The sequence below is a fragment of the Diadema setosum genome, chromosome 13 (assembly GCF_964275005.1).
Source record: "Diadema setosum chromosome 13, eeDiaSeto1, whole genome shotgun sequence".
Classification (NCBI taxonomy): Eukaryota; Metazoa; Echinodermata; class Echinoidea; order Diadematoida; family Diadematidae; genus Diadema; species Diadema setosum.
Genome location: NC_092697.1, coordinates 2,911,906 through 2,939,482, shown reverse-complemented (window position 1 = coordinate 2,939,482; position 27,577 = coordinate 2,911,906). Strand labels below are relative to the sequence as shown.

At 36.1% G+C, this 27,577-nt stretch overlaps 1 protein-coding gene across 1 annotated transcript; it reads left to right on the top strand.

Moving 5' to 3' along the window:
- The first annotated feature begins 115 nt into the window (after positions 1-115).
- Positions 116-26,190, top strand: LOC140236673 (calcyphosin-like protein). The gene is made up of 5 exons (XM_072316596.1): positions 116-256; positions 3,021-3,198; positions 4,474-4,683; positions 24,417-24,586; positions 26,010-26,190. The coding sequence occupies exons 1-4, from the start codon at positions 186-188 to the stop codon at positions 24,516-24,518; spliced, it is 561 nt and encodes a 186-aa protein (XP_072172697.1). The 5' UTR covers positions 116-185; the 3' UTR covers positions 24,519-24,586; positions 26,010-26,190.
- Positions 26,191-27,577: the final 1,387 nt, after the last annotated feature.

Genomic DNA, 27,577 nt, shown 5'->3' with positions numbered 1-27,577 from the left:
CACACGCGCTTGCATTTGACATTATTGTACGTACATATCCATGCGTATCGATATTTTATAGGTGTGGTTTGATATACAAGCTGCTGCTAAAAACGTATACTAGTAGCAGTGTATGCCCATGTGACTGTCTGAATCGGTGCTAGATACAGAAGAAGCCAAAAGGGAAAAAAAAAACCTGCTCAAGAATGGATGCTTTACAAGAATTGAAAGCTAGCCTGGCAAAGCGAGGTCCTGGTGGTATCAAATCGCTGGGAAGGTAAATGTCAATCTTTAAAAATGCGTGTTTTGTCGTGTTTTGCTTTAACAGTTAACGATAGCTGTAAAATTTACATGCGCCCTTCCGGTCCATACGCGAGGCCCCAGGGCACACAGTCACGCACAGCTTGCAGCATGCATGGCCACATATTGCCTAGATTTATTTAGTTTCAAACGACAGTTCTAACATTACAAGTAATGTGCTGACCTCGTTAGTAGAGTTAGATCTGCTAATGAATTGGCCCTAGAATTTCTGGTAGTTTTAGGGGCATATTTAGAACTATGTGCAGCATGGGCAAGACTGGACTCCATTGCATTGCCATGATTGCATTGGACAATGTTGGAGATTAAAGGGAAAGTCTCTCACCACACACTACGACTCCACGTAAATTTAAAGTTACGGGTACGGCTGGCCACGGGTAAATTACGGTTGTGTTGTCGGCAATACAATCCATGGCATGGGCATGGCCAATTTCTACCTGTAACGTTAGATTCTATATAAAATATTGGCCTAACTAACTGTTAGGCAAAATCGTGAAAAAGACCCCACCACAGTGCACCCGTGCATTTGAATAGCAAGCAAGGCAAGGTTAGGTTAGGAGGGTTAGGTTTTTTTTTTTTAGGGTTAGTAAGGTAGATCTATAACAATGTTAGAACTGCGACTAGCAGCTCCATTGCATGCGTATGGGGCTGCTGGTCGCAGTTAAAGGGAAGGTAAACCCAGAGAGCAATGTGGAATGAGTGAAAGCAGCAACATTAGTACAATACATCAGTGAAAGTTTGAGAAAAATCGGACAATCGATGCAAAAGTTATGAATTTTTAAAGTTTTGGTGTTGGAACCGCTGGATGAGGAGACTACTAGAGGATATGACGTATGAGTGGACAATAATACAAAGAAAATATAAAGGATATTCAACAAAAATTCACTTTTCTAGAATTATGAAAGAGCAGTGGACCAACCGCTTTCAGAAAGCAGGGGGAATAATTGCTACCCTTAACATATGTCAATATCAAGTTGATGGAATTTGTAATTTTCATGAAAAATGGATTTTTGTAGTATTTTCTTTATATTTTCTTGATATTGTAGTCCACTCATACATCATAACCTCTAGTAGTCTCCTCATCCAGCGGTTCCAACACCAAAACTTTAAAAATTCATAACTTTTGCATCGATTGTCCGATTTTCTTCAAACTTTCACTGATGTGTTCTACTAATGTTGCTGCTTTCACTCAATCCACATTGTTCTTGGGGTTTATCTTCCTTTTAAGGGTTAGGTAACTAGATCTACTATACACAGCCCAGTCGCTGTCGCACGGCGTACTAACAGTACACTATAACATCATTTGGTCGGGCTAAGGCCTAGGGTTAGGTAGGGTTTGATAGCCCGACCAGACGCTGTGCAAGCACAGCGTCTGACAGACAGGGCCTCGCCATCAAAGTGGGGAACCACAACACAACTAAAAACTTACAACAATTTATACATTACTTGTATAGTAGACATTTGTACATTAAATACTCGCGTAAAGTGCATGCTTATATTACAGAAGGTACATAAGTCCATATAGAGAGTCCTCGATCATGATCCTCTAAGTCCATTATGAACAAAAAAAATGGCACTTTTGTACTGTACTACGACCACTACGTACTACTAGCCCTACTACTAGTACTAGCGCAATCCCCGACCATCGGGGTTCATCATTGCAGAATTCAAAATGGCGCGTTGACCACTCGGCAAATGCAAATTACAAAAAATGTATGCGTGTGTGGATGATGAATGAAAGTGCCCCTGCCAGAAATAGGCACCCTGCAGCATATTGGGTATTTTACTCTACAAGACTCTATCCAATTTTCCTCCAGACCTACACGTAGAAACAATGAATTTGCTGCAGTCACTCAATCTGCATCTTTTAGGGCATAGGCCTAAATTTGGGTTTCATTTCTCTTTCAATCATACAAGCTGTATACTGTAACGCCGGTACCAGGGTACACTGTCCTCTGCTTGATGCTGATTTACTATTTACACCCCCCGCTTTTTTTTTTCTTTGGAATTGAACTGTCGAGTATTGTAATTGTCTCAAGTGTCTATGTATTTAGTATAACTCAAAGAGTGGTTGCAAAATCAGGATGCCTTCTGCAGGAGCATTGACCATTTGTGAACTGAGAGACCTTCCTAGCTACGTGCAGCTACTTACATTATCACATGCAATATGTACCGGTACACAAGTGTAAGGCCCATAATGGGGATGTTCCATACGTAACATAAAGTTGGTATATTTAATTCAATTGCCTAATCAAAACTATTATTTCTATATCTCTATTTTTCTCTTTCTATGGTTTTAACTTCTGTAAACTTATATAAATTTGAACTTCCCATAATATCAAATTCCATCAACCATCAATGAACTTGTTAATTTGAGAGAGAGAGGAGAGAGAGAGAGAGAGAAAAAAAAAAACCTTACTTGAATGTTCTCATTTTGTTACATACAATTTGTACCTGTATAATGGGACAGTCACATCTCATCTCATATTAATTGGATAGAACACAACCTACTTTGCATAATTGATTGCATAATCCCTATAAACCTTTCATACCAAGTCAAACTACAGCTGACCCCCGGGTCTCTTGTTTTAAATTGATGCATCTACATGTATACTATAAGGAACTGATTTTTTATGTTGTTAAATGTACATGTAGTGATTCATAACATGAACAATTTTGTGTGCATAATTTGCATAACATTACTGAATGGATTCCCTTTGTAGGCAGTTTCGAATCATGGATGATGACGGTAACAAAAGTCTTAACCTTGAAGAATTCTGTGAGGGTCTCACAGACTTTAAAGTGAGTTTAACTCCAGAGAAGCAGAAGGAGCTTTTTGCCTACTTTGACAAGGACGGAAGTGGATCGCTCAACTTCGATGAATTCTTGCTGGGAGTCCGGGTAAGGAGAATGATCCTTTACATTTCCTGTGTGTTTTTTATGTTGTGATGCATAATTTCATGAAGGATGCAAACACCTATAAAATGAACCACAGTGTACACTATCATCTCCCAGTGATAGTGGTAAAGTAGTAAAGACAGGTACACTGTACTGGTAAAAGTCTGAATAAACAGCCCACAGCTTGAGGATAACAAATAATATTCAACCTTTGATGTCACAGTTAGATGTGTTGTACATGTAATGTGCTCTGTAATTCCATGTGATGGCAGTTAAATGTTAAAGGAGGAATTAACCACAATTACATGTATCCGGATTCAGGGAATGTAGCAATGTCAGTCAAAGACATCAGTGAAGTTCAAGGAAAGTTGAACAGTCCTTTCAAGAGATATGGATTTTTTGGACATTTTTTTGGTTACCATCACCGACTAAGTACAGTACAAGACAAGAGTTCCAAATTGTCATACTAGTAGAATGATAAAAGGAAGTGTATTTTTGATATTTATGCTCTTCTGGCAGAAACTGAAAGAACACTTGATTTTATATTTCATTTCTAATAGATTCATTATTTGAGAGATTTGAAAGGATTGCATGATTTTCCTCAAACTTCTTTGATGCCTTCTTCTGCTCTTTCTGGAATCACTAAATCTACCTAGCTTTAGAGAAGATTCCCCTTTTCACATATAATGTTTTGCCACCCATGTAAAACTTGAATAAAAAATCTTGCAAGAAAGGGGTTAAACAGGAAAACTACACCAATGCTGCACACTGGCACTGGTCTAGTGGTCCAGACAGGTAAAAATCACTGTTGGACCAGTAACTTTTTCTGGAATGGACCAGTATTTTTAAAAAAGGTGGAGGGGGAACTGTACCTACTGGTCCGACAGACAGGTTGGACCAGTAGAAAAATTGAGTGTAGTGTGCAGCCCTGATTACACTGTGCATACTTGCATACATATGTTTGCAAAAGTGAATGGGGGGAAAAAAAAGAAAAGAAATTCTGTGGAAACAATAGGGAATTTAAGCTAGAAATGCCCAACTGAGTGAAGATGTTGAGGGCTTTAAAAATCAGTGAATTTGCTATCATGTTGATATATTGGTATGCATTATTGAATTGTTTTAATAGTATGTAGCTGTGGTATCAAGTCTTGCTGCTCTTTTGTCTTTACAGCATTGGACATCAACTCCAAAATGTTTGAGTCAGTGAGATATTCTATGTACAGCAGTTTACTTTGTGTTCTTTTGACTCTCCTCTTCAATTTTTTTCTTTAAATCCAGCCCGCAATGTCCGAGTCGCGCATGAAGTACGTTGACAAAGCTTTCGCCAAGATGGACAAGACTGGGGATGGTGTTGTGACGGTCAAGGACCTGAAAGGGGTCTACAATGCCAGAGAACATCCCAAGTACAAGAACGGGGAATGGGATGAAAAAAAGGTGTTTGAGGAGTACCTCAAGTCATTTGAGGAGCCAAACAATGCGGATGGCAAGGTGAGAACCTGTGCTTGCTTCCATAACGATGCATGCATTCAAATCGTCCGAGGTACTGTAAAATGAGGAATGTTCGCATGCACTTTAATTTCACGAATTTTGCGAGAGCCAAAATTTGTAAAATTAGAATGCACGCGAAAGTTCTTGTCTACACTATGGGGATGCATTGAATGTTAGGGGGAACTCATGAAAATTTCATGCCGTGAAAAAGGCTGTCAGTTCCAATTCGCAAAAATTTCATGCCGTGAAAATATTGTGTTTTACAGTACTTCGCAGGTGGAGGAACAGCACGTACAGGCAAAGCGTTTAAGCTTGTTTAAAGGCCCCATCTTTACAGAAAGTATCAAGCCAACGAATGCCCAATACATTCAGTTATGTGAATACGTGTAGGTGTCCTATGGACACCTAGATAACTTTTATCATTATGCCAGGTACAGTGTATGCAAGTTTCCCAATCAGATTTCTAAAATTCTTCTTCAGCTTTAACACCCATATCTTGCTTTAGTTGACTTCAATGAATAGAATAAATACAGAGAAATAGAATAGTAGAAGTTCATCTGAAATTAAGGTGAAATACTGGTAAAATACTTTACCTACAATGTACATGTACATAATTTCAAAGTTTCACATTTTCATGGGATACAAGTGTCATTCAGCTATGAGGTAATGAACTTTCTGTTTATATATTCACCAAAATATAGAATCATGTTTCAGTCTACTGTGTATCTAATGATTGAAAACAGCTCTTTCTTCAAGTAGTCACAATGCTGGGTTATTACAACATGGAAATATGCAGGGATACAACTTTTGATATGTCAGAGAAGATAATCCAGCGAAGACTGAATATCATCTCCCTACACAATAATGTGGATACATTGCATTACCAGGTATCTGATAACACTGATTCATGAAAACTTGTTAAACTTCAAACTTCTATCCTAATGAATTTCTGAATAGTTCAGTCTGATGTTGTTGAAATAAATAGATTACTTTCTGTAAACATTCACATCTAAAGATGACAAAAAATACATCTAAACTGACTTTCAGTCCCATTTGTACTACATGATATGATAGCAGTGTGCCTGCAAGGTTTATAACTGCTGCCTGTACATAATATTAAATATTAACTGTCCAAGGCTGTTATTGTGTGTCCTTCATACAGTAGAACAGAATATGACCCCCCCCCCCCCAAAAAAAAAAAAGAAAAAAAGAAGAAATCTTCAGTCTACACTATGACTGGAAATAACCACGGAGGTGATTTAAATTTAGTTTGCAAATTATAATGTGCACTACAGACGTGTAAGAACACGTATGCCTATGATGCCGACAGACATCTAAAAGTACAAATGTCGGTGACAGGCTGTGCATGTGAAAATTGCATTTCACATTTGTGTTATGTTCATGGATTTTTATTTAGGCTGCCTTAAAGGCATAATTTACCATTTGCAGATGAAACAACAATCCAGCATTAGTGCTTTAGAATAGTTCTAAAATGTGAGTTAGGGATAGAAACAACCACTGTCAAAATTTGAATCCGTATAATCGATTTTAAGTGTTGTTAAATACACAAAATGTGAACAATAGTTATAATAAAAATGTTTCCAGACTAAAACGTATACAGTTACGGTTTATTGAGAAAAACCCTGATATCTCCTTATATTTTAGGTTTTATTGCAAATTTTTCATACGGTAGGATGTTTTATGATACAACAGACCTACACATATGCATCAAATGTGATATCTTGAACATTTTTGAAATCACTGCTCCCAAAGGTAAACTGGACCTTTAATGAATTTAGGCCAAAAGGTACCTGTAGCTGACTGCATGCTCAATAGAGACCAATACAATGTATGTGGGCGTGTGGCACACAGTGGGAGTACACCTCATACAGTCATACGTGTATGGCCTTTTTTACGATCAGTGGTGTAACTTTTGTACTCAGAGGGTCAAAATTTCAAACAAAATATTTTTTCATTATTCTGTTTGATTCCTGTTGGAAAGTATTCAAATTTTTGAAAAAATAACATTTCAGACCTTAAAGCTGAAGAGTTATTGGTGTAATTTAAGGAAAACCCCGGCACCTGAAGTAAATTTAAGCAAAATTTTGTTTTCATGAATTGCACTATAATGACAAAACTCTGTAGTCAAACTTCACCATGCAAAGTTGATATGGTTAACAACAATATATAGTTTGTGAATCAAAACTATTTGGGGGTTGAATATAAAGTGAATTAAAAAAAAGATACATGAGATTTATAAATTTTTGGTAAAAATACCAATTGACATGCAATTTTTAAGATTTTAACTATTTATTGGAGGGCAAGCCAGGTCAAACTCTATACTATAACAAGTCTTTAAGAAGGGCTACCTTCCTATGTAGGTTAAATGAAATTCCAATCATTTCTTTAAATCTTGGATTTTTCACACATGGATGTTTCGGAGGTGACAGTTAACATAATAGAATGTTTCGGAGGTGACATTAATATTAACACTCAGTTTTTTTTTAGAATAAGTGACAATAACACAAAACTTCTTCTTTTTATCAATGTTTTTAATAATCATAACTCGAGAACAAGAAATTAACTCCTGTTTCAAGCAGATAAACCACACAGAACAAGTGTTTTTTTACACTTCATTAATTAGCATGGGCACTGGTAGTTTGCCTTCCATTTGGACGAAGGTTGTAAGCTAAATATTGTAATCTGAAGAAACATGGCATTCCATTTTCTACCTTAAATTGAGATGAGGGTGTGAGATCATTTTAGTAATGTTTCTTTGCTCTCAGAACATTTTATTCCACAACACCAGGGAAGAATCACTTTGTTTCGGAGGTGACATTCAATGTTAACATTGTGTTGAAATATTCATTTACAGTAAGAATATGATGGACATAAGCTAGATATTGTAACCTGAAGAAACATGGCATTCCTTTTTCTACCTTAAATTGAAATGAGGGTGTAAGATCATTTTAGTAATGTTTCTTTGCTCTCAGAACATTTTATTCCACAACACCAGGGAAGAATAACTTTGTTTCGGAGGTGACATTCAATGTTAACATTGTGTTCAAGTATTCATATAGTATGCCCCCCCCCCCCAAAAAAAAAAAAAAATACAATTAGACTTTTGCATTGATAGCACCCAATAAATCAGCTAAAATCTACATTGGGGTCTTAAATTATAACATCTTAGCTCTATTTTGCAGAAAGCCCCAGTCAATTTGGTTAAGTGGTCTCAAAGAAATGTAGATTGTTATAAAGGATGTCAGGAGTCTGATTCTTCCAAGTTTAGCACTTGGATGCTCTTGGAACTGCATATTAATGTGTAAACACAATATACAGAACTTGGAGGGAAGGGATTCCTGACATGCTCTACAAAAATCCTCATTTCTCTTTGACCTCTGAAGCAAATTGAATGGGGTTTTCTGTAAGGTGTGGGCAATGAGTTATAGTTTCAATCCCTCAAATTGTATTTTAGATTGATTCACTATCTTCAAAGTTATTGTTGCGGAGGGTTCCATTGTAATTTTTGGGTGGGGACATAGGTTATGAATGCCAAAAGCAAAAATTCTTATTTGACTTGTATTATGTTTTTGTTTGCACAAAATATTATAAATAGATTAATTCAAGGATGTTCATGAATTCTTCATCATTCTTGATAGCCACCATACAAATGTTAATACACGTAATACTGGTGAAAGGTATTTGGTTCATCTGGGATAAATTTTCTATATACCAGATTCATTTAAACTGTTGACATTACTAAAATATATTTTATGTATCTTTCTGAATTGCTTGAAAATTACCAGCAAATCATATATATTAGTCACTTTTGAGAGTAAAAAGTATAAGATAAGAAAAAATCATTTTATTGTTTTGAAGGTGACACAACACAGAGACAACCCAACTTCTCAGGTGTTAACTAATATATTGTGAACGTTCATGTCTTTCCTCATGGCTTTAATTTTCAAATATAAGCTCTTTCTTTCAGTTCTTGTTATTTTGTTTCGTTATTCTCTTTCATGATAGTGGATACCAGCTCATATTTTGTTTTAGATTGTAATTCATACTAATCTTTAGCAAGTTTTTACAGATTGGTTAAGACAACAGTTTGTGTTTCCCAGCTGAAGAGAGCAGCATAATGCTTTTGTGTGAACTTATGGGGAAATCTTTTTTTTTGTTCAGCAATTTTACCCATCAACTTCACAGTAGGTCCCGGACACAAACTGGTCTCAAATAACCCTATAAGGGACCGAAAAAGGACAAGTTCACCTCAATAGACATGAGGGTTCAGTAAATACAGCAATATTAGTAAAACACATCAGTGAGAGTTTGAGGAAAATAAGGCAATCCGTTCCAGAGTTATGAATTTTTGAAGTTTCTGCTCAGTCAAAGCTGAATGAGAAGACTTCTATAGCTTGTGATGTCACACGTGTACAAGGATATAGAGAAAGTATCAAGAAAATTCAACATATTTTCACTTTTCTTGCATAACAAAGAACACTTGACTTCTCTCTTTTGGAAGGCAGGGTGAATAATATTGCCCTAACATAACATCAGTAGCAAGTTGAAGAAATGTGCACTTTTTTTCAAAAAGTAAAGTTTTGTGAAATTCACTTATATTTCCTTTATATCATTGTATGCATGTGACATCATACACTGTCGTAGTCGTCTCATCCAGCAGTGATTGCATAGATACTTAAAAAAACCCGTGACTTTTGAATGGATTGTCCAATTTCCCAAACTTTCAATGATGTGTTCTACAATGTTGTTGCATTCACTCAATCCACATGTATATGAAGGTGGACTTGCCCTTTAAGAAACCATTTTCTTTTCCTTGAAATTCCAGTACTTAAAGCCAAATTCTAAGATAAAACATAATAACAAAACAAGGCAAACACGTCATCAAAATTATATTGAGATAGAACTACAAATCTTGTTTTTGGATCTTTCCCTTTCCAGTCCTGGGGACTTGTTCCTCTGTTCACTTTAGTTGTCAGAATGTCATAAACAGTTGGTTCAACTTGGAAAATGTAATAATTATTGTCATATTAAAAAAAAAATCACATAATTTTGTTTATGATTACCACGTTGTACATGGAAAAACAACAACTAAGTATTCAAGAACAAGTTGTGCACCAGCTATAGGCATGTGGCCTTTTTGTGGAGTTTGATTATTTTATGATTTTTTTTTAAGATTGTGGACTAGGGCATGCATGAACTGCCACATGTATCACTTTGGTCTCAAGGGAATTCTGGTGAGCTAGGTATACAAAAGTCACTTCTATTGTGATGATTTTGTAGATATTAAATGTATTTGAAAATGTTAATAGATAGTGAAAAGTAACTGAAGTCTTGCCTTTCACTATCACACAACAATATGGTGTTAACAAACAATGTCACCTCCGAAACACAAGAAAAAGCAACCTACATGGAAAGCTTTGATTGGTAAATCTTCACAACTAAATTGCTTAAATTGGAAATCAAGCTTCTAAGATGAAAGCATCTATATGTTTACTTAACTAAAGCAGGAGAATTGATCTTGATTACAATGTTATATATACAACAGATGGGTGTATTTTGTGCATTCTCTTTGTTAAAAAAGTGAAAAAATGTAAATTTGCCCTAAAACGTACAGTATAGTAATAAAAATAAGAGTGAGAGTGTGTTAGTTGATTTCTCCACTTTGAGACTTATGTTACTAAAATAAATGAAACCATTGGCGTACATGATATGGTTTCTCTTCAATAGAAATGAGCAAAAACTCTTGTTAACAGTGTTTTGTCACCTCCGAAACAGTAATTCTTAGTTTTTATTAGATTTTTTATTAATCTCTAGAAAATTCTCACTTCCTGTTGCCAAATTACTATTTTCATCCATAAGAGATTCCTGTCAATTGGACAGAATCAAACAAAATTGCTTTGTCTTCGAGAAATTATCAAATATAATATGCTTGTTGTTTCGGAGGTGACGATTGTTTCGGAGGTGACAAGTGTTAACGGAAAATTGTAAATTGCTCCGAAATGAAAACAACAGGCTATATTTCTACTACCTTCCTTCACAGATAATGTGAGGGGATATGTTACATTTTTGTAAATATAATGTACAACTGATGTCAAGAATAAAAAAATCAAATACATAAATCTGTTGTCTCGGAGGTGACAGAAAAGTTAACGGAAAAGTTGCATAAATTTATAAACACTCACCAAAAAATGATAAGCTATTTGAATCAAATAATCTTTGGATCGAAGTTAAGTCAGATTGATTACTATTCTGTTTTGATGGAAATTAGCAAAGTTGAATTTTATAATTGTGAGCAAGAGCTAACTCAAAAGAGGGGTTAATTGTTAACGGAAAATGTCACCTCCGAAACATAAAGTTTGGACAATTTCAGTCTTTAAAGAAGACAAAGCAGAACCTGGTAAACATAATAGTTCTTAATGTTGGATACCTGTCTATCACCACAACAACAAAAATAATGAAAAGGAATAAACAATTTAATATGCTAGGTCTGACAAAAAAACCATGTCAGAGTGCATACACCAAAAGTGTTGGATTTCAAGCATGTAAGTGCATGCCACATCTGAAAGAAAAAGAGAGGAAAGTTCATTAAGGTACCCAAGGTAGACACTGTGGGTGGTAAGTTTATGAGAAAAAATAATGCATATCTGTCAGTGTATAAGAAAGTTATACACCAATTAGTGCCAAAACCATGTTTTACACCACTGATTGTAAAAATGGCCGTATAGGAAACGCACCCCCTGCCATTCCAGTGCCAATTGTACTTTTTTGTACGTAAATGCATGCAAGTGCCATGAAACATGAATCAGTCAAAATGCATTTTCTCTTGCAGTAAATTTAAACATTCTGTTTCAGTGTTGTTGTGTTTTTAATCTACATCTTAGGTGATATTACTCAATATAATTTCCCCATATGCTGAACAGAGCTCTGAAGTTAGTACAAATGTATGGAAAACTACTCCCTGTGAGTTTGAGACTAAATGTGACCGTGAACCACAAAGCGAACAAAAAGTTGCACCCCTTTATTTTACGTGAGGACTCAAAACAGGTAAAATGGGTCAGCTCAACCAATCTTGAGTTTTTCGTATTTTCTGAAAGAGCTATTTCTACATTAATGTTTAGTTTGGGACCATAACACGAATGGGAAAGTGTGTTTTCAGCAGTTTTTGTACAACCCCTTTTTTGGGGAGATTAGAATGATCAGGTATGAATTAGAGGCCCCTTTTCATTTCTTGAAATCCTTTGCACACCCTTCACTTTCAAGTCTAATAACTTTTGAAAGGATAATGCTATTGCTTTGAAAGTTGGCATTAATCATAGACAGAATATGTCAATAGAACATGCTCAATTTCAGCTTAATCTGATAATCCCTTCAATGATGTTGCTCCGGTGGTTGACATCATGCAGGGAGGGGGCCCACCTCCCTGCATCATGTGTTTTGTCCCTTTCATCGCACAGCTAGATCGGCTTGGTGAAAGTTTAAGAGCTTGAATAGACCCTGTACTTCAGGGCCTCTTTTCTCAGTTCGCACTTTCCAGAGTATGTGCTTTCTTTTCATATTAGGATACGATAGGGGAGTCTACAATTGTATTTGAATTGAGTTATACATCATTTTAGAGCTTAGAGTCTGCTCTTTCAGAATCTGCTCTTACATTGTAGCTGAAAATCCATGTCTGGCGACTTTTTGTTGGTTTTGTGATGCAGGGTCACAAATTGAGAGAATAGTATTGCCAGAGCTCCCTCATTCATATCAGTTTCTGTAGCTCTTCCCTTTATCACGTATGCATGTTTATTGTCAAAAGGTGCTATAAATAGTGTACCACCTCATTTCCGCTTGTTCAGATTAACTTTGATGGCAAGGTAATTGATCTCTAGAGGATATCTTTTACTGTTGAGTGGTTTTTCTCATCTCTTCTCCTTTCAGTTGTTCCTCTGCAACTTTAATACTAAAGTTATATTTGCTGTGCACCATGTAAAATAATTTGTGACATAAATGTCAAATTTTCTCCTTTTCCGGTTGGAGATATAGTTCTGCGCGGTGTTCAAAAGACATAAATGATGTACACACTAACCCATTACTAATTAGCATAATGTATGAATTCAAGTTCCACTCTTTGCAGTGTGTAGTCAAAATTTGCTTTCCTCACCCTGTGAGTGCACTTCTGAAGATATGATTGTGCTAGATTTGTTTACTTCTGTCATTCATTAATTTATTGTCACCAACTAATCATTTGCCCTGCACACACTACAGTGTGCTTCCTTTTTTGTTTGCCAACTTGAAGCAGGCTAGACATGAAAGGGACATCTTTTTCAAGGCCGTTTGAAACATACAGTTTGAGTTTTTCTTTTGTTTTTGATGCGCTGAGTGAAATCATTGCAACAAACAGATGAAATTTCATGTCAGATTTGGAATAACATTTGGAAAATCATGAATGTTTGAAAAGCGGACATTCACTTAGTGCTTTGTCCTTGAGGAACCTTGATATACTTAATCATGTGATTGTGATTAGCAAACAAACTTCTACTGTAAAAGTGGAAATATTTGTGGTGTTGAAATTTTGTGCAACCCGAAACTTGTGCGAAAATACACATGCAAATATTTGTGCTTGCTGTACATTGTATGTCCCAGTAGTTGATTTCTTGATTCCACAGAATTAAAAACATTCGAAATTCATCTTATCCGGCCAAGCAGCAAAAAAGTACTCGAGCAAAAATATCCACTTTTACAGTACCGGTATGCTGTTTCCACTGATATACATACAATGCACTTGAAGACAGTATGCCAAGCTTGCTGTGGCTTGATTGATAGCAAGGCAAAGTTTGTGCCAAAAATAACAATTTGATAATCCTCCAGTAACATAACTTTCATGGCTGTGAGTCTTTTTGCACTGGTTGAAATACAGTGTTTATATGGTAGGCCAATACACACACACTAGAAATTGAACGTTTTTAAGATTGAATCATTAATTTGCAGCGGATTGTGAAAGCTAGTATTATTTCAAATGACTATTCTGTCTTGATGTGCGTTGCAATGCCCAAAAAACAAATTTACTTAAATATGTAATCAAAAATTGATTTACATGTATCTTGATTTTTTCTTTTCTTTTTAAATTGTGTCATAATTTGCCTCATGGAGTATGTGTGAATAAGGCATGGTTGGAGAACTGAAATTGTTTAATCCCATGATGTACAAAAATATGTGACTCACCCAGGGTTGAGCTGTAGGCATTGTGTAGGCATTCGCAGTTCGGAGATTGCTGTAAAATGCTGCGCTTGCATCTGACAGAGTTTTTGGCTATACAGTCAACCTTGCTTAAGTCGATCTCGCATTTATAAGGGTCTTTCCATGGGGTTGGGGCACGAAATGTAACATACATGTAGTGGTCAAAATTTCATCATCACTTTATTCAAGTTTAATGAAGTTCTTTGAAACTGTTGGTCATTATAACAATCAATTCAACAAAAATTGTAGACAACAAAGTTAATTTTAGAATTTTATGACCAAATGTTAAAAATCATGAATACCTATGTATGTGATGCGGACACCAAATTTGAGCTCTTGAGGGATTTTTTTCATGAGAATTCCAATTAAAAGAGTTCAGAACATCAGACCATTTCAGCGATACAAGTTCATAAATATAGCATCCTCATTAGATGCACTTTTCCCAAGTAACAGTATTTTTCACAAAATACTGAAGTTAACCTGTCATAGGAGTAGTACTAATTAAATGCTCTTTATGTTCATTAAGGGTCAAACTTGACTACGAAAAAAACTGTCATAAATTTGCTCTAGAAACATTTTGAATGGACCAGAATGAACATAATGCAATTATGCAAGTTTTTGAGAAAGATGAATTTTGTCTCATTTAGTCCTTTTTGTGTAACAGATATGAAATGACGGTTACCTATGTGATGAGGACATGGTGTCCACATCATAGTATAGTTATATATTTTGATATTATATTTTGATATTGTAGTTTGATATTTTTGAAGAAATTCATGGCTGACAAAGTCCTACTGTTCCAGTAGCAATTGATTCTTGAAGACTCAGAATAGAAGTCACAAAGTGCAAAGAGTCATGAATAGAACTGAAATGCAAGGCTGTCAGGATGATGGGGTCACCAATGACACAATGGTGTCTGCATCACATACATTTGTAGGTACTATTTTGAACTAAAATAAGGTCTAAGGAGGCCTAAATATGCTTATTTTGACCATAAAATGAATTATGTTTGAAGTAACTGCTAGAAACAATGAGTTGAGAAACAATGCAATATCTGCAGTAACCATGCCATGGCTGACAAGCGAACGTACAGCCTTGTACCTATGTGATGCGGACACCAAATTTTGGTGTCCGCATCACATCGATTTCTGGATAAAAAGTGGTTTGTGTATGTTTTCTTGAGCTGAAACATTATTCTTTGACTGTTTTACTGAAAAGCATTAGGAATGGACTAGAAATTAATCATTATTGTTTTATAGTTTGTTTATAGTGATTGATAATGAACATAAACAGGATTTACCTATGGATGTGATGCAAAAATCTAGGACACGGTGTCCGCATCACATAGGTACTCAAACTCTGAGAAAAAAATATTTTTGTGCACAGAATTCTGTATTAAATCTATCCATCCTACCGTAAAACATTGATAAGGCTACGGTCACAACTCAGAGCGGCGACCGACCGATTTGTAGCCTGCTCGGTCGCTGCTGAAATTTTGGCACCGCTCAGCAGTTTTTGGAGATGTTGAGCAGGCTTTAAAACCCCAGCGATGACCGAGCAGTGCCCTGTCGATTTCCCGTCGGTCGCCGATCGATTTTCAGTAAAATTTTGGCGAAATATGGGGATCTGCAATGCGCAGAGTCCGAGCAGTCACCGAGCGATGCCCCATCGGCAACTGGACGATCTCCCAACGGCCACCGACCGATTTTTATGAAATCGCTCAGCGACCGACGGGTGATCGATAGGTCATCTACCGGTGACCCGTAGGCGTACTGGCGGTTGCCCGCCGGTCTCTGACGAAAACTTTTCACGAGCTACCTGTGTTTATAATGTACCTTTTGTGATGTGTTAATTAATTAATTAAGATAAAACTTGAGGCTAAAGATCTAAGAGTTAAATTATCAACTAACAAACCTCAGTTACGTGATACCACAGATAACTAGAAATTAGGAAATAAAACAAAAGGGAGGAACACCCAAGATTGAACAAAGATTAGAATAGATTAGAATTTTCCAAAATATCCTGTTTGGTTCTATATTTTACAGTATTTTTCTATTCCTATTTAATTCCATATTTTGATTTTCCCAATCTCTTGTCATTCATTTCTTCTTCAATCAATAGGCCTTTAATGAATGATAAGGTAACCAAACCATGTTTCCCTGCGTCGACATATCGACACTAACTTTTAGCTTTCATCTCTTTTGCCCAAAGTGGTTATCCCTGTCTTCCATGTCCCTCATGTTGTTTGCCAATGTTGAGATGCTGAGATGTTGGTGGGGTTTCCTTGCTTCTATCCCTCCTCCCCCCCCCCCCCTGCTTCTTCCACATTGCCCTGGCTTCTCTCCCCCATCATCTAGTCCCTGGTTTCCTTCAGTGCTTCTGCCATTTTTATCTAAACATTTTTAGTCCCTAAATCGCTCGACGGCGACCGCTCGATCTATTCTCTTGGTTTTCTTCTGTGCTGTTGTCATTTTTGTCTCTATTATTTTTGCTCCCTAAAAGCGCTCGGCAGCGACCGCTCGATTAGGTCAGTGCCTGGGCGGTTCCCGCTCGGACACCGAACGTATTTTTGGCAGCGAGTGAAAACTGGTCGGTCGCCGCTGAAATTTTAACTCCGCGTTAAAACTTCAGCGGCGACCGACCGATGCCCTAAAAATCAGAGGCGCCTGGTCGGTCACTGGTTGGTCACCGGTGGTTGTCCGACCGGTTTTGGCTGAAAACTCGCCGACTGGTCGCCGAGCAGGCTGATTTTGGGGGTTGTGACCGTAGCCTAAAAGGCGATAGTTTTGAATCTATTGTGAAATTTGGCAACCAGCAAGCAATAATATATGACCATGTGATGCGGACACCAAACCCTCAAACTTGCCCTTGTCCCAAATAAAGCGTTCTTCAAATGTGCCGTAACTGTAGTAAAAAAATTTATCCAATTTCACAATACTTGAGGGGTATAAGTTAGTCAGTTTTGAAGACTTCAATGTAAAAAAGTGACTTTTGACATTTCCTTGGTCTACAAGTGTATGTGATGAGGACACCAAAGCCCAAAATGGCTGTTACTTCTTGCAATTATGAAACCATTAAGCTTCCAATCACTTCCATCTTTGGCACATATGCTTATGGCCCAGGGTTGATTTCATTGATAGGTTTTGCAGCTCTGAACAATGCAACATTTCTGATGGGATAGCCAGCATACCTATGTGATGCTCCATTCAAAGGATCAATGTGAAACATCACATACATTGTAGTTACAGCAATCTTCATGTGTAATTTTCTAATATTAACTTTCAGATGGCCAAATAAAATTTTTATTGTGAGCGAGACAACTCATGATAGTGTATTTGCAATGATCTAATATGATCTATCACGAGGCACTTCTGTGTATCAGTGTTTTGAACCCAACATACATTTGTGTTGCACTTGGTACCCCAAAAATAGGCTAGGACACCAAACATTAATGAACATATTAAAGAACAACAACAAAAACGGAAGATTCAATTTCTGTACCACACATTATAACATACATACACACATACCATAATTACAAAAAACATTGAGCTTTGGGTAGTGTGTATTTACAGAAGTTGCATTTGTATGTGCAGGTGATGAGATTATGCCTATATGTGCCCAAACCCTATGAAAAGACCCGTAAGTCAAATAATCGCCTACATTGTAAGTCAAAGGTGTTTTCAAGTCCTCTTCTCTTTTATATTCTATCAATTTTAATTCCTCAAAGTTGAATTTTCTCGAAGTCGAAGCAATTTCTTCATGAAGTACAAAATGGATTTAACTTTTATAGGCAAGGTTGACTGTATTTGAATGATTTTGTACAAATAAGATTGATTTTTTCATCATGATCCAATAAACGATCTCCTTTGTGTGAATGGCCTAGTGTGTGCTGTATGTAGCTTTTGCATATTACCCAGCTGTTCCAATGTATTGTATTTGAATATAATCACACATGTATCAAGGTTTCATGTACACAAGTTCACGAATTGTGGCTAAAAGGAAGGTGGCATCCTTCCATTTAACCCATTGAGGATGAGTCTCAAGTACATGTACTTATGAATTTGTAGGCAGGTGTCTATGGGAAATGTGTGTTGTTGCAAAATCAGTCCTCCTCAACGGGTTAATGTGAAGAGCAAAGCTCTGATGGGCAATTCCACGGTAACTAGGACACAGGTGCCAAAAATTCAAAATGATATTTGTTTCAAACACCATACATTTTCAGACAGTACTTGAGTTGAAGTTTTAAGAATCATTATGTTTTTCAATAAAAGCGGCCATTTTGATTTTCAAAATGGCTGCCAAAATATGCCTATAACTCAATGGTGAAAAGAGTGTATTGTCGCATAACTTACTCTCTGTATATCCACTTTATTAGTACCCTAAACAACAATCTTTCATATGCATGCAGTTACCAGAGAAGTCTTTTACCACACGATAGAAAAAAAAGCTGGTTGCTTTAAAGAATTTGATAAAAACTGTTAATTACTTTGATAATGATGGATGTAACGTCAGTTACCAAAAACAAGGAATTTTTAAGTTAATTCATCAAAGGAAGTGAGCTGTATCATGTAACTTGGGATTTCTAATGTATGCCCATATGCCTTTATTTTAATACCAGAAATAAGGATACTTGGCATACTGGAGAGTCAAAATGAACACTACCAAATGTGTAACGTCAGTTACCGAAACGTCATACACGAGTATGTAACGTCAGTTACCATGACAGTAATTATAACTGAGGCAAATTTTTTGACTTTTGACCATTTCAATACATCTGGGAAGTCAACTTACAACAAAGAGCAGCAATCCCTTTCATAGGAAATGATGTCATTACCATGGTATGTCCATGGATATTTTTTTTTTATTTTATTTCTAAATTCATTTATTCATTCATTTACCATGATTATCTTTTTTTTTTTTGGGGGGGGGGGGGGGCTTGAGCTTTCAATTTTTGATTCAGCACAAGTTTAAGGTTAAATCATCTGGAAGTTTAGTTTGCCACATGCAGTGTACGCACTCAAATTAATACATTCCCAGTCCTACGGGATGATAAAGCTACCAAAGTTTGTAGGCCTAATCAGTGACATGATTGCATGTTAACCACATTTTCTACAAAAAAACAAACAAACAAACTTCTGCACAGCTGTATACCAACAGTTTAACAATCTTCACCAATGTTTGCTTTTGCTGGCATTTTTCTTTTTTTTTCAGGAAGCTTAGTCAAGTTTCTACCTCAAGGCAAATGCACAAACAGATATTTCTTCTCTTGCACTTAAATGTGTGGTGTAGTTAACATGGCTCATCTTGCATTATGGTACGTAAGGCATGTACTCATTATTGTTTGAAACTCACTGATGTTGCTCAAAGTGAGAGAGGATTCTATAGGGTTTAAAAAATATTGTTCATACAGTGTGTATTTGTTGATTACTTTACTCTATTCAAGCAGGGACATTTTGTAATACAACACATGATAATTATGAACAGGAAGAGTCTTTTATATTGATTTTAGTATTCTTTCGTTGCAAAGTCCGATTTCTTGGTATCTCAAATGTATTTGCAAGCCGTGATATATCAGTGAAAAGGAAAAGCAAAACAGTTAAATTACTTCAAGCTAGGAATAAAACAATAATGCTCTTTTGACCAAAAAAGCATTTATTTTTCTTCTTCACAGAGAAATATTAAAAGTGCGACACTTTTCATTTAAATCAATTGATGATCTCCATTATCAGGAGTAAAATAAAGAAAAGAAGGAGAAATATATCACAATAGATTTCATACATATTTATGCATATTTATGAGTTGATACATGTTTTTTTTCCCCATGACCTGGAAGATATTTTGATATTTTTTTCAAGCACAAAAATATCCATGTTTTGTGTAGTACTACAAGGTATTATGGGTGGAGCACTCTATGTACAATTTGTAGATAAAAACTTTCCTGTTCATTAAAAAACAAACAAACAAACAAACAAAAAAGCCCTTAGCCACGTCAATATATTTATACTTGGAACTGCTTAATCTATTAATGGCTCTGTGTAATCATAAATGTTGAATAAAAGTTAAATCTTCAGACAAATGTCAAGAAATATCCTCTTGTACATTTACATTATTTTTGCCCAACTGTGCTATGGCATGGGGGGGGGGGGGTGCCCCCTATAAGGGCCCACCCAATATTATTTGTGTCTTTAGATTTTGTTTTAATTTGTTGAGCTCTGTAGTTGCCTGGGATTGTCACTGGTACATTGCAGCAGTATAATAACCTGTTAAATAAATTTGTTCTCTGTAAACCCCACAGCAAAGTATGTGTAACGTCAGTTACTGACATGTTTACCTTTAAGTTTTCATAGAACACAAAGAAAATGGACTACTGTTTCATTTCATTGTGTATTTATGACTGATAAACCAAGGTATGACTCCATATCAACCAAATCATTCTGAATGGTCAGAATTATGAAATATCACATAGCTATTCCCAATCATGATTTTGCATGTGTAAACCCTATGGCAAATGTAAGCGTAACGTCAGTTACGTAACGTCAGTTACCGTCATGCCTTCACTGAAATTGGCGTGGTGCTAAAAGGAAATATCTAAAGTGCACATTATTTTGCACACCTGTTCCTAAGAACCTAGGTGTATTGCCATATTAAACACATAAAGGCTAAAAGTCAGGGACATGAGATATTTCCATTTTCATCTACACCACAATTTCCCATGTCCTTTTTCAGTAACGTCAGTTACCGACACATTTTCACTTGCTATGTGATAAGAAATGCAGTTTGAGAGAAAAACTTTCCACCCATTTCTTCATTCTCATGAACTTATTCATCAATGCTAATTGCAAGCCCAAGGTGCTTTCATTCACAAAACTACAAGGTAAACAATTTCATGAAAATCCTTACGTGTAACGTCAGTTACCGTGGAATTGCCCTTATGACATGAAGGTGATGCACACAAAGTTAAAGGCATAGTGTGCCCACGCACTTGTATCATAATTTGATCTTTTAAATGCAGGAACTGTCATTTGGTCTGTGCAGTGCTTCTACATGTAGTCCTGAATGCATCATGCAGATAGCATGCTTGGCAAACAACTTGAAGCTGCAAGATTGCTGGAAAATCTTCTTTCTTGCAGTCATCTACGTGTATGATTTTGTCTCAGTTACATGTACTTGTACAATGTACATGTACAATGCAGGCCTCGAATTACCCAGGAGGCAAAAGGCAATTTGCCACAATGCCCTATCTACTTGCCGCAATGCCTCTCTCAAAATTACCATGCTTACTGCAACTTTTCCTTGCTGCCCTTCAAAATTTTGAGAGAGAGTGCCCCTAAAACCAAAAAATTGCCTGTCCCTAAAACTGGCGAAATTCGAGGCCTGACAATGTACAATGTACATGTAACAGTTAAATCGGATTTTCATCATTATAATTTGCATATTCATATTGCAAGTACAGACAAATTTTGTCTGTTCTCGCTGAGATTCTTATTTTACAAATAATCACTTTACTTGTGTCATTTCTATACTAAGATTCATTTCATCTTATTATGGAGTTCAATTGACATGTCTGTACAATGTACATCCATCCAAAGACATCTTAATTATGTTGGTGCTGGTAAGATCCCTCTGATCTGGCCCAAACTCCTGATAGCCTTTTCAACAGTGTACAGTTTCTACATGTACCTGCAAAACTATTTGCAGGATACTTGATATTGTACAAAATGTACCTTGGATTAGCTTCTTCCTGCTACAATACAGACTGTACACGTACAGCCTCTAAACCCGAAAGTTGTTTCTGTAGTGATGTATTTGTGAAAACCAGCAAGCCTAGAGAATATGACATCATTACATAATTGACTATAATACAGGCGCCTGTATGTGCAGTACATCCATTGCATCCAATTTCATATTGTGGACTGTGTCACAATTCAAATACTAGTAATTAATGTAAATTCATAGTACAAAATGTATGTACAAGAGATACAGAACAGCAAGTTTGTGTGTTGTACAGCTCATTGTTATTCAGTGCTTGCACACTAACCCATTTTTTCTACTGGTGCGACCTGTCTGTCGGACCAGTAGATACCCAACTGGTTTTTTCCATTTTTTTTTTACTGGTCTATTCTGGAAAAGTTAGTGGTCCGTCAGTGATTTTTGCTGGTCCTGGACCATCAGACCAGTGCCAGTGTCCATTATTGTGTTTGTATAAATGCTTGTTATGCAATCATCTTTGGGAATATGGCTTTCCAGCACTTTGTTTAGTCAACACTTATGATAATAATGTTTTAATTATCATTCTCATTAGTACTGTTGGTTTTATTACAATTATTCCTAGCTTTCACATTTTGTACACTGTACTGAGTTTGCGTTATAATTTGAATCTTGATTGTAGTGAAGTTAGTACGTAACACTAGAATCATGTTTCAAAATATTCAAAGCATTCTTGCCATTTATGAATGCAGACCAGAATCACAGAGGGTGATTTTATTTTGTATATAATTTTTCTTTCCTCTTTGAATTGTATACATTGTAGATCCATGATTGGTGAAGATATTTGTAATGCTGAAAAATCTTTTATTTTGCAATGTAAAGACAATTGATACATACAGGCAAGTTCCAAATGTTCATGTGTACCATACTGAGGTTTGTTTTTTTGTTTTTTTCCTCCTCCTAAGGGGTGCACTGCTTCATGTGAACGTATAAAAGTCCTCTTCATTTTGACGGATCCGGCCCCTAAAAAAAATTTGTTTTGAAGGCTTGCTTCCTGCACTGCAGGTTGCATGGAAGAGTGTGCATCGTTGCTATGGCGATGCATCACCTGCTTCCTCTCTTTTGAATGGATGAGGGATAATTCACTCGTCCACTTCTATTTGATAATGGAGCTCTCTAAATGCTAGATTCACTTTTCTCAAGGTCACTTTCACAGAGTACTGAATTTAAATGGCTTGTTAATTCATCTGTAATGTGGATGACACTGTTTTGCTGCACTACACTGTAAAGGGCACTCTTTCTTCCTATTATGTGACAGTGCCTAATTAAAAAGAAACAACAAATCTATTCTAACAGAGCGGTAGTGGAGCTTTAAGTAGTGTAATGTGACTGAATACTGAGGCTCAAATTGAGGTGCTTTTCTGTTCTTTTTCTGCTTTTAAATAATAATTCAAACCAGACAGTGCATTTCTAGACAGGCTCATAATAATTGTCTTCAACACATCCAGCATAGTCCTAGCTCAGAGGATAAGACAGTATTTGATGTGCCCTTCATGGTTTGCCAATATAAATGAAAATTTTGTGTATTACCCCCCCCCAAAAAAAAAAAAAAAAAAAAAAAAAGAAAGAAGAAGGGGGAATTTACACCAAACAAAATTAGAAGAACACATCTGTAAAGCATGAGGGAAATTGGACTATTCAATATGAATTTCTGTATATTAAAAAAAAATGTGGATAAATCCATGTTCTTTCATTACTGTGTGAAAGGTTACATCCATTCATGTCACATTTGGAATGATAAAGAAAATAAGAGAATTCCACAAAATATAATTTCACATGAAAAATACACATACGTTGTATATTCCTTTAATTGGTTACTAAACATATGTACAGTTGTATGTACAATGTGTATTTCGAGTAATATCATTCACACTGTGTTCTGGAGGAGGTAAGACATCTTTCATGATGCTGGCAGAATGGAAATAATAACATGTGGAATTCTGTTTCTCCACATCATTCCATAGCTGTTTTATCACAAACTGTCACAGCCTTCTCATCCAGCAAAGATAGTGCATTGCGAAAACCAAAGTTTTTTGTTGCCATGATTACAATCTAAGTTTTAACATGCGTGTATTTCCATATTTGAGTGTTGTATTCTCCATATTTTTCCCCTATTATGTATGGTACACTTCCGCCAAATTTACTGCAAGTTAATTTCAGCCTTGTGTAGATCTGATGAATATACATGTATGCTGTAGTGGTACACAGGTTGTTTCTGTTTTTGTTGTCAAAAATATAAGATGTCAAAGGAAGGTATAAGCAACAGAATGGCTACCTTGACTGACAATGGGTGTGTCAGCGTGAAATTATGATTGGATTTACACTCTGTATACTTCTATCATCGCTGTGGTGACAAGACCTCATATCTACAAAATGTCAAATGTTCAGGAGAGCAAAAAAAAAACCAAAAACAAAACAAAAAAAAAACATGACAGTCAAAGCACTGTATCAAATCGGATAGTCTTTCCTTTGACATGCCATGGTGACTTCATTTTGGGGGTAAGACACCTAGGATTTGGTCAGAACATCACTTAACTGATTATCTGACCATTAATTCAAAAAAGTCATTTTCACCAAAATTTGGGATACAAGGTCTTGTCACCCCAGTGAGGATATATTCTGGCTTTTAGGATATGTGAAATGCACTTTTCTTTTCGATAGAAATTTACATGATCTTTGGACTACATTCAAAATTGTCACAATGTGTCTTTTTCTTGTTGCAGGTGACAAAGGAAGAATTTATTAACTACTACAGCGCAGTCAGTGCTAACATTGACACAGACATCTACTTCATCACAATGATGACCAATGCATGGAAGCTGTAAGCAGCTGGAGGTCAAGGGTCAGCCATCTAATGCATAATATGCAGATGGTACACTGTAGTTCAAAAGAGGTGAGTATAGCCCTTTCTGTGCCAGGGACTTTGGACATTGTGTACAATTCTACAGGGTTTCCTGTGTCAATTGGCACTTTAAAGGACCAAAGGGTTAAATTAAAGATACAGCTACAGGTAACTGTTCTGACAAGATCATTATTACCTTCAATGTTGTCAGTGATTGCTAATTCTGCTCTGATTTTTGTAGTTTCTGCTTGATTCTAATAATGTAAATATACTGGTTATTATATTGCATAATGAACTGCCGAACATGCTGTGAATGTGTGATTTGCTGTATTTTCAGGAACAAGAGGGCATGTGGAATAATGTTATGCTGTAACAAGAAAATCATATACTGTTTATGAACACATCTTTTCAGAGTGACTTAATTGATTAGAAGTTATATTCTTATATGATGGAATGACCAAATGTATTACATGAATAGAGTTTGGTCCAATATACAAAGCTCCACCACCTATCATTTCACTGTTTTGTCTTTAAATGTCAAATTTACTTCTTTGAAGGGATTGGTGTATAATTTTGGTTGAGATGGGGATTGAGGTTATAACTTTGTTTCAGATAATTAGAAACCAATGAAACATTATTAAAAGAGCATACTATTCTAAGAGAAATGAAAAGTTTATTATTTTGGTGAAGATTGGCTTTGAAATGGCTGACATCAAAAACATAAAATGAAACAAGTGGTCCTGATAAAAGGTGCATCCCACCTTTCATGAGAACCTCTTTGTTTTAGATATCGCAGCCTGTTTAAAACTTCATGTAATTTTCATCGAATAAACTTTGAATTCTTAAAATTGCATGCTTTTTAATATTTTAGAAAAGGTTTCTCATTATCCCAGAAAAAGCTGGAAACCCAAAGCCTCATCTCAAGAAAAATTATATACCATCCCTTTAACTGTTGTTCTGCTTTATTTGAAAGCATGGAGTTAAAGGGGATGGCTAGTAACTGATCAGTGGGAATCAGTGGGAATGCTGGGGGTGATTGTTCCAATTCTTGTGGGATTCAATTAAGAGTACATTATATACATGTATCTATTGTTGTGTGAAAATTATTTGCTTCAGAATGGTCTCATATTCAAGTAATGTGCAGTTTAATGTTTCCAGGCTAGCATGCCTGTACAGTGACGAGGCATTAAACTGCATATACTACTTGAATATGAGACCGTTCTGAAGCAAATAATTTTGACACAACAATAGATATATAATGTACTCTTAAATGCATCCCACAAGAATTGGAACAATCATCCCCCAGCATTCCCACTGATTCCCACTGATCAGTTACTAGCCATCCCCTTTAAATGTTAGCATAACTATGAGTGAATTCCTTCTTACTTTATAGTCTCTGATTTAGGTTGTTCTGACTTCTCATGGCAACATTAATTAGAAACATTTTGTTGTTGTTGTTGTTGTTTCCTCACAGTTCTTCAGCTGTGAGACCCGTTTCACAACTTCAACTGGAATCTGGTACGCCAGGCAAGAAGCTGTCACCCATCACTGGTGTTCCGTCTCTTCTCATCATTTCAAAATGCAGTAGAAAAATGCAGAAATATCTATTACAAATGCTCTGTAGGACTACGTATGTGTAGTTTAGATTGTCCATGCTGTGCACATACACTTGTACAGGATTTATCCACCAATTTTGCCCCTGTCTTGATGTGTTGCTTTATTTCATTATTGTAATTATTATAAATTCCTGATTGTACAGAACTCTGTTGTCCAAATTGTATATGCATCATTTCTTGTACACAAAATGCAGTTTCTACAAGGGTTCTCTTTGTTCCAAGAAGCTATAATGTGTTCAAGGAGAATACCAAGTACTGTAAAACCAGAAATATTTGCAGTATGAACCTTTTGCATATTTGAGCTGAAGGCCTTTTTCTCAGCATACAACTTTTTCAAATTGTTGACCATGGTTGTGTGCAACATTGTTGTGGCATTCAATGCATTGTGTTGACAGAAACATGTCACATGCATTTTACTTTTACAGTGAATCTTGGCATTTTGTGAAATTTGTGAAAGTTTCATCCACAGGAACATCTTTGGTTTTACAGCTGTTCCGTAGACACATGTCACATGAAGGAAAAAAAAAACAACAACCACAACCTTGGTTGTATTGGTATATACATGCTTGTAGTAATGGCAAGCATGCTGCAATACATCAGTCATGTGTACATATGTACATTGTACTTCATTTCTCAAAGAAATTGTGTGTTTTCATGAACATGCAGGAACTTTTTTTAAATTCAAAATTGAAAGAGATAAAGGTGCTACATGTGTGTTGTATCTTCAACAAAATATCTGAAATGTCAAGTATTGTTCCTCACTTGTTCCTCACTGATTCTGACATTTGCCTTACAGGTGCATGTAATCAACTGAGTCACCATTCTTAACATTAAATCATGACAAAAGACAATGCATCTTGGGAGTGCAAATATACATCTGGTAGATCAATGTTTACTGAAATGATAGCTGAGTAGCATTTACTCAGTTTTAGTGCAGACATATAATTGTAGATTAGAAATGCCTTCTTTTACAATGAACTGCATACTGGACCCACAATGTAGGCAGTGGCTTACCGTTATACAGCTGTAAAGTCTGATGGTGTGAGTGCTTATACACGGTGTGTATTTGCTTTTACCAACAACTTCCAAATAAAGTGCACTTTATCAAAAAAATGTTACACACTGGTGACACTTTTCTGATGAATATTATCACCCCAGACATGAGAACTGACTGCAATATTATGTATATTGCATACAAGAAGTCAATATTCTGTGTAAGCAAACTTTTCTCCTTTGACTCTTGCCAGTCATACTTTTGTTACAGATTAAAACTGTCAACAATATATGACCTACTGCAGATGCTCCTACACAAATTATCATCTCATAAAATCTGCTGTGTAGATGAGCCATACTTTCCATTTGTTTTTTGAATCTCTTGCCAGATTCTTAAAGCTGTGAAATGTATATTTCTAGCCAGAGACGTTGC

Bases quoted from the DNA above. Each gene is read 5' to 3' on its own strand.
- LOC140236673 (XM_072316596.1), top strand. From the start codon at position 186: ATGGATGCTTTACAAGAATTGAAAGCTAGCCTGGCAAAGCGAGGTCCT. The intron at 3,199-4,473 runs GTAAGGAGAATG...CTTTAAATCCAG, and splicing joins AATTCTTGCTGGGAGTCCGG to CCCGCAATGTCCGAGTCGCG. The intron at 4,684-24,416 runs GTGAGAACCTGT...TTCTTGTTGCAG, and splicing joins CAAACAATGCGGATGGCAAG to GTGACAAAGGAAGAATTTAT.